Source organism: Pleurodeles waltl, unplaced genomic scaffold (genome assembly GCF_031143425.1).
Source record: "Pleurodeles waltl isolate 20211129_DDA unplaced genomic scaffold, aPleWal1.hap1.20221129 scaffold_56, whole genome shotgun sequence".
NCBI lineage: Eukaryota > Metazoa > Chordata > Amphibia > Caudata > Salamandridae > Pleurodeles > Pleurodeles waltl.
In genome coordinates this window covers 4,159,515-4,164,409 of record NW_027150269.1, presented here as the reverse complement: position 1 = coordinate 4,164,409, position 4,895 = coordinate 4,159,515, and the positions used below count along the sequence as shown (strand labels likewise).

Below are 4,895 nucleotides of genomic sequence, written 5' to 3'. Positions count from 1 at the left end.
GTGAAATAACGTCCACGTTATTTCACAGCCATTTTACACTGCACTTAAGTAACTTATAAGTCACCTATATGTCTAACCTTTACCTGGTAAAGGTTAGGTGCAAAGTTACTTAGTGTGAGGGCACCCTGGCACTAGCCAAGGTGCCCCCACATTGTTCAGAGCCAATTCCCTGAACTTTGTGAGTGCGGGGACACCATTACACGTGTGCACTACATATAGGTCACTACCTATATGTAGCTTCACAATGGTAACTCCGAATATGGCCATGTAACATGTCTATGATCATGGCATTGCCCCCTCTATGCCATCCTGGCATAGTTGGCACAATCCCATGATCCCAGTGGTCTGTAGCACAGACCCTGGTACTGCCAAACTGCCCTTCCTGGGGTTTCACTGCAGCTGCTGCTGCTGCCAACCCCTCAGACAGGCAGCTGCCCTCCTGGGGTCCAGCCAGGCCTGGCCCAGGATGGCAGAACAAAGAACTTCCTCTGAGAGAGGGTGTGACACCCTCTCCCTTTGGAAAATGGTGTGAAGGCAGGGGAGGAGTAGCCTCCCCCAGCCTCTGGAAATGCTTTGTTGGGCACAGATGTGCCCAATTCTGCATAAGCCAGTCTACACCGGTTCAGGGACCCCTTAGCCCCTGCTCTGGCGCGAAACTGGACAAAGGAAAGGGGAGTGACCACTCCCCTGACCTGCACCTCCCCTGGGAGGTGTCCAGAGCTCCTCCAGTGTGCTCCAGACCTCTGCCATCTTGGAAACAGAGGTGCTGCTGGCACACTGGACTGCTCTGAGTGGCCAGTGCCACCAGGTGACGTCAGAGACTCCTTGTGATAGGCTCCTTCAGGTGTTGCTAGCCTATCCTCTCTCCTAGGTAGCCAAACCCTCTTTTCTGGCTATTTAGGGTCTCTGCCTCTGGGGAAACTTCAGATAACGAATGCAAGAGCTCATCCGAGTTCCTCTGCATCTCTCTCTTCACCTTCTGATAAGGAATCGACTGCTGACCGCGCTGGAAGCCTGCAAACCTGCAACATAGTAGCAAAGACGACTACTGCAACTCTGTAACGCTGATCCTGCCGCCTTCTCGACTGTTTTCCTGCTTGTGCATGCTGTGGGGGTAGTCTGCCTCCTCTCTGCACCAGAAGCTCCGAAGAAATCTCCCGTGGGTCGACGGAATCTTCCCCCTGCAACCGCAGGCACCGAAAAAGCTGCATTACCGGTCCCTTGGGTCTCCTCTCAGCACGACGAGCGAGGTCCCTCGAATCCAGCGACTCTGTCCAAGTGACCCCCACAGTCCAGTGACTCTTCAGTCCAAGTTTGGTGGAGGTAAGTCCTTGCCTCACCTCGCTGGGCTGCATTGCTGGGAACCGCGACTTTGCAGCTACTCCGGCCCCTGTGCACTTCCGGCGGAAATCCTTTGTGCACAGCCAAGCCTGGGTCCACGGCACTCTAACCTGCATTGCACAACTTTCTAAGTTGGTCTCCGGCGACGTGGGACTCCTTTGTGCAACTTCGGCAAGCACCGTTTCATGCATCCTTGTAGTGCCTGTTTCTGGCACTTCTCCGGGTGCTACCTGCTTCAGACAGGGCTCCTTGTCTTGCTCGACGTCCCCTCTCTCTGCTGGTCCAATTTGCGACCTCCTGGTCCCTCCTGGGCCTCAACAGCGTCCAAAAACGCTAACCGCAGGATTTGCAGCTAGCAAGGCTTGTTGGCGTTCTTTCGGCGGGAAAACACTTCTGCACGACTCTCCACGGCAAGAGGGATCCGTCCACCAAAGGGGAAGTCTTTAGCCCTTTTCGTTCCTGCAGAAACCTCAGCTTCTTCTGTCCAGTAGAAGCTTCTTTGCACCCGCAGCTGGCATTTCCTGGGCATCTGCCCATCTCCGACTTGCTTGTGACTTTTGGACTTGGTCCCCTTGTTCCACAGGTACCCTAGATTGGAAATCCACAGTTGTTGCATTGCTGGTTTGTGACTTTCCTGCATTATTCCTCTAACACGACTTCTTTGTCCTTAGGGGAACTTTAGTGCACTTTGCACTCACTTTTCAGGGTCTTGGGGAGGGTTATTTTTCTAACTCTCACTATTTTCTAATAGTCCCAGCGACCCTCTACAAGGTCACATAGGTTTGGGGTCCATTCGTGGTTCGCATTCCACTTTTGGAGTATATGGTTTGTGTTGCCCCTATCCCTATGTTTCCCCATTGCATCCTATTGTAACTATACATTGTTTGCACTGTTTTCTAAGACTATACTGCATGCTCTGGAAGGGGCGGAACCAGAGACCCGGGCTGGGGCAGCTGAACGTGGGATAAGAAATCGGGGGGCTAGTCTGAAGCTTGGTCTTGCGTTGTGGGTACCTTCATCAAAACGTTTATTCGACTGGAGAGCGCTAAGTAGGGAGCTGAAGGAAGGAAGAAGGCGGCTGTGGATCTATGGTGCGGTGCTTCGGAAAAGCTGCAGAGACGTTCTCTGAAGTTATATGATAGAGAGCAAAGAGAAGTGATTCTGATTGGTGGTCTGGGGGAAATACGTTGAAAAATGGCAGAGGTTCACATCATTGGGCAGATAGTTGGAGCCAGTGGTTTCCCCCAGCACAGTTTATTCTGTAAATGGGGCATTCACACAGGTGGCGCCTGGAAGCTGTTATCCGGCATGGGAGAAGGGCAGACGCAGGTAGATAACCCCCAGAACCAGGAGATGGCATTCTGGTCGCATCCCATCGATATTCACTACGCAACCAAAGGCCTCCAGGGGTGGCCAAAGCTCCATCTGCAAGTATGGCACCAGGATTCGTTCGGCAGAAATGAACTGTATGTCTATGGCTTCTGCCATGTGCCCTCCAGCCCTGGTTGCCATGACTTGGAGTGTGTGACGTGGCGTCCGCTGGGCTCCTGGCAGGAACAGATCTCGCAGCTCTTTGTGGGAGGTGGACCACAACTCAAAACAAGTGACCTGATCTACAGTGGGGCTGACCGTTTCCGGCTGCAAACCATTGCTATGGGCAAGGTGCACCTCCAGCTAGGCGTCATTCTGCGCAATTTTGATCGGTATGGTGTAGAATGCTAAAGACAAGATATCATCCTCGTCCTGTGCAGGATTAGTGATATGCCAATTTGGCCCTCATCAAAATGCCAACAAATTCTCAAACACAAACTTCCTCTCATGCAGGAGCACATGCAGTGGGCATATGAGTCAGCGCAGCTTCTGCAGTTTTTTTTTTATAGGTTTTTGGTCTCTGATATCAGCTACTTCCGCATAGTTGTTATCATTACACAACTGGCTCAAAAAGGGGGTACATCATGTTTGTGAACTTTAAGAGGCATCTGTCTAACCGGAAGGAGGAGGGGGGACACCACAACTAAATTACCTCTAGTGTGCTCATTCACAAGTCAAGCATCTAACATTGATAGCCTCCCTTGATACAGAAAGTTGGTCTTGTAAATCTGTCGGCACGCCAACCTGTATGACTGAATGCTCTACAGTGGTCTTTTTTTCCCATAATTCAGCCTTGCGCTATAGGCTGCTCATAGATTTCTGCTATAGTTAAGCCTCTTTCTTAGCTCTGCTTTTTTTAAGAGTAACAGCCTAATTTGGTCTGCTCTCTCCCAGGTCCCTAGGTTGCCTTTAAAGAAGATTATTGAAAAGTTCTGCTTGTCCCGTTTTTGGTTAATTCCCCCTGTACAAATATTACTATATGTGAGTGGGAATTTGTCTGACCGTCAGCCGAAGTCATTGAGGAGCTCAGAACTTAATTTTTTCAAGCTATTTACATAGTGAGTTGATTAAAGTGTGTGCGTGTACTTTCACAACCTTGCTTCATATAGAAATCTATAAAAAACAAGTCTTTTTGTTTAATTAGCAGAGAAGTGCATAGGTGTTTGACACACCCATCTGCAAAGAAAACTAAGTAAGCTGTTGCATAGATGTCATGGTCACCACCCTCCTTTCTCCAATTTTTCAACCACTACGTTGGCATAATAAAACTTTAGATTGGTAGCACATGATTAACTACTTGATTGCAGTTCTAAAAGCAGTTCAAAAAGTAACTGTGCCTACTGTTTAGCATGGGCATCCACAGAACTTTTTCAGGGAGAGGCATAATTTTAATGGGGGCCACAGGCGTATTAGTGCAGGCAGCGTAACAGTACTGCGACCGTAGTGTTATGCTGCACTGTGATCCTGCAACCACACTGTACCTAAATCCAGGGGTTGGGCCATTCCCCCCACCACTCCCCACGGACGCCCATGCTGTATAGCAACTTCCTACTCATTTACTGAAACCCATACCCAAAAAAGTGAAATGATTTGCAAACTGATAGATTTAAAAAAAAACAACTAATGGAATACACATGAGATCAAGGATAGTTTACTCCATCTGATTTTGGGGGCTGGTGGGTGATGAGTGCAAAATTCAGATCTTGCAAAAAGAATTTGAAAATAGGTCCTCGACGTTCATGCTTTTGGGATTACAGCATTCAGTGTAGAAAAATCGTCTTACTCTTATGTCCTGGCTGTTTCACGTTCTCAACTTTTTCAGTACTCTGCTACTAATGGTGGGTCCGGAAACTGTTTAGAAAGCTGTTAAATACTTTTGTGTTCCATTACACAAATGTACCATATGCAGAACATCCCCTTTCCTTTTGCATATGCTAACGTTTGCCAGTTGTTTTTCCACTGAAGTTTATAATTTGGTCCATGCTTCTCTTGTTCTCAGCAACTTTTTCCACCACAGCTTTAAGCCATGCATACAATTGATCGGTTGTAGGAGCTGCACCTCTTGTTTGAAGACAAGTCAATGCCTGCATTGTGTGTGCTACCACCAGTATGAGGTCCCTCCAGAATACCTTGACTTGTATGCAGCATAAGTGTGTATAGATTTGAGTACCTTGACCTCTAGG

General features: G+C 48.6%; 1 protein-coding gene across 1 annotated transcript; it reads left to right on the top strand.

The window, feature by feature from the left end:
- Positions 1-2,467: 2,467 nt before the first annotated feature.
- LOC138278746 (B9 domain-containing protein 2-like) lies at positions 2,468-3,124 on the top strand. Its single transcript, XM_069219302.1, has one exon. It carries the CDS (start codon positions 2,536-2,538, stop codon positions 3,061-3,063), a length of 528 nt encoding a protein of 175 aa, XP_069075403.1. The 5' UTR covers positions 2,468-2,535; the 3' UTR covers positions 3,064-3,124.
- The last annotated feature ends 1,771 nt before the right edge of the window (positions 3,125-4,895 follow it).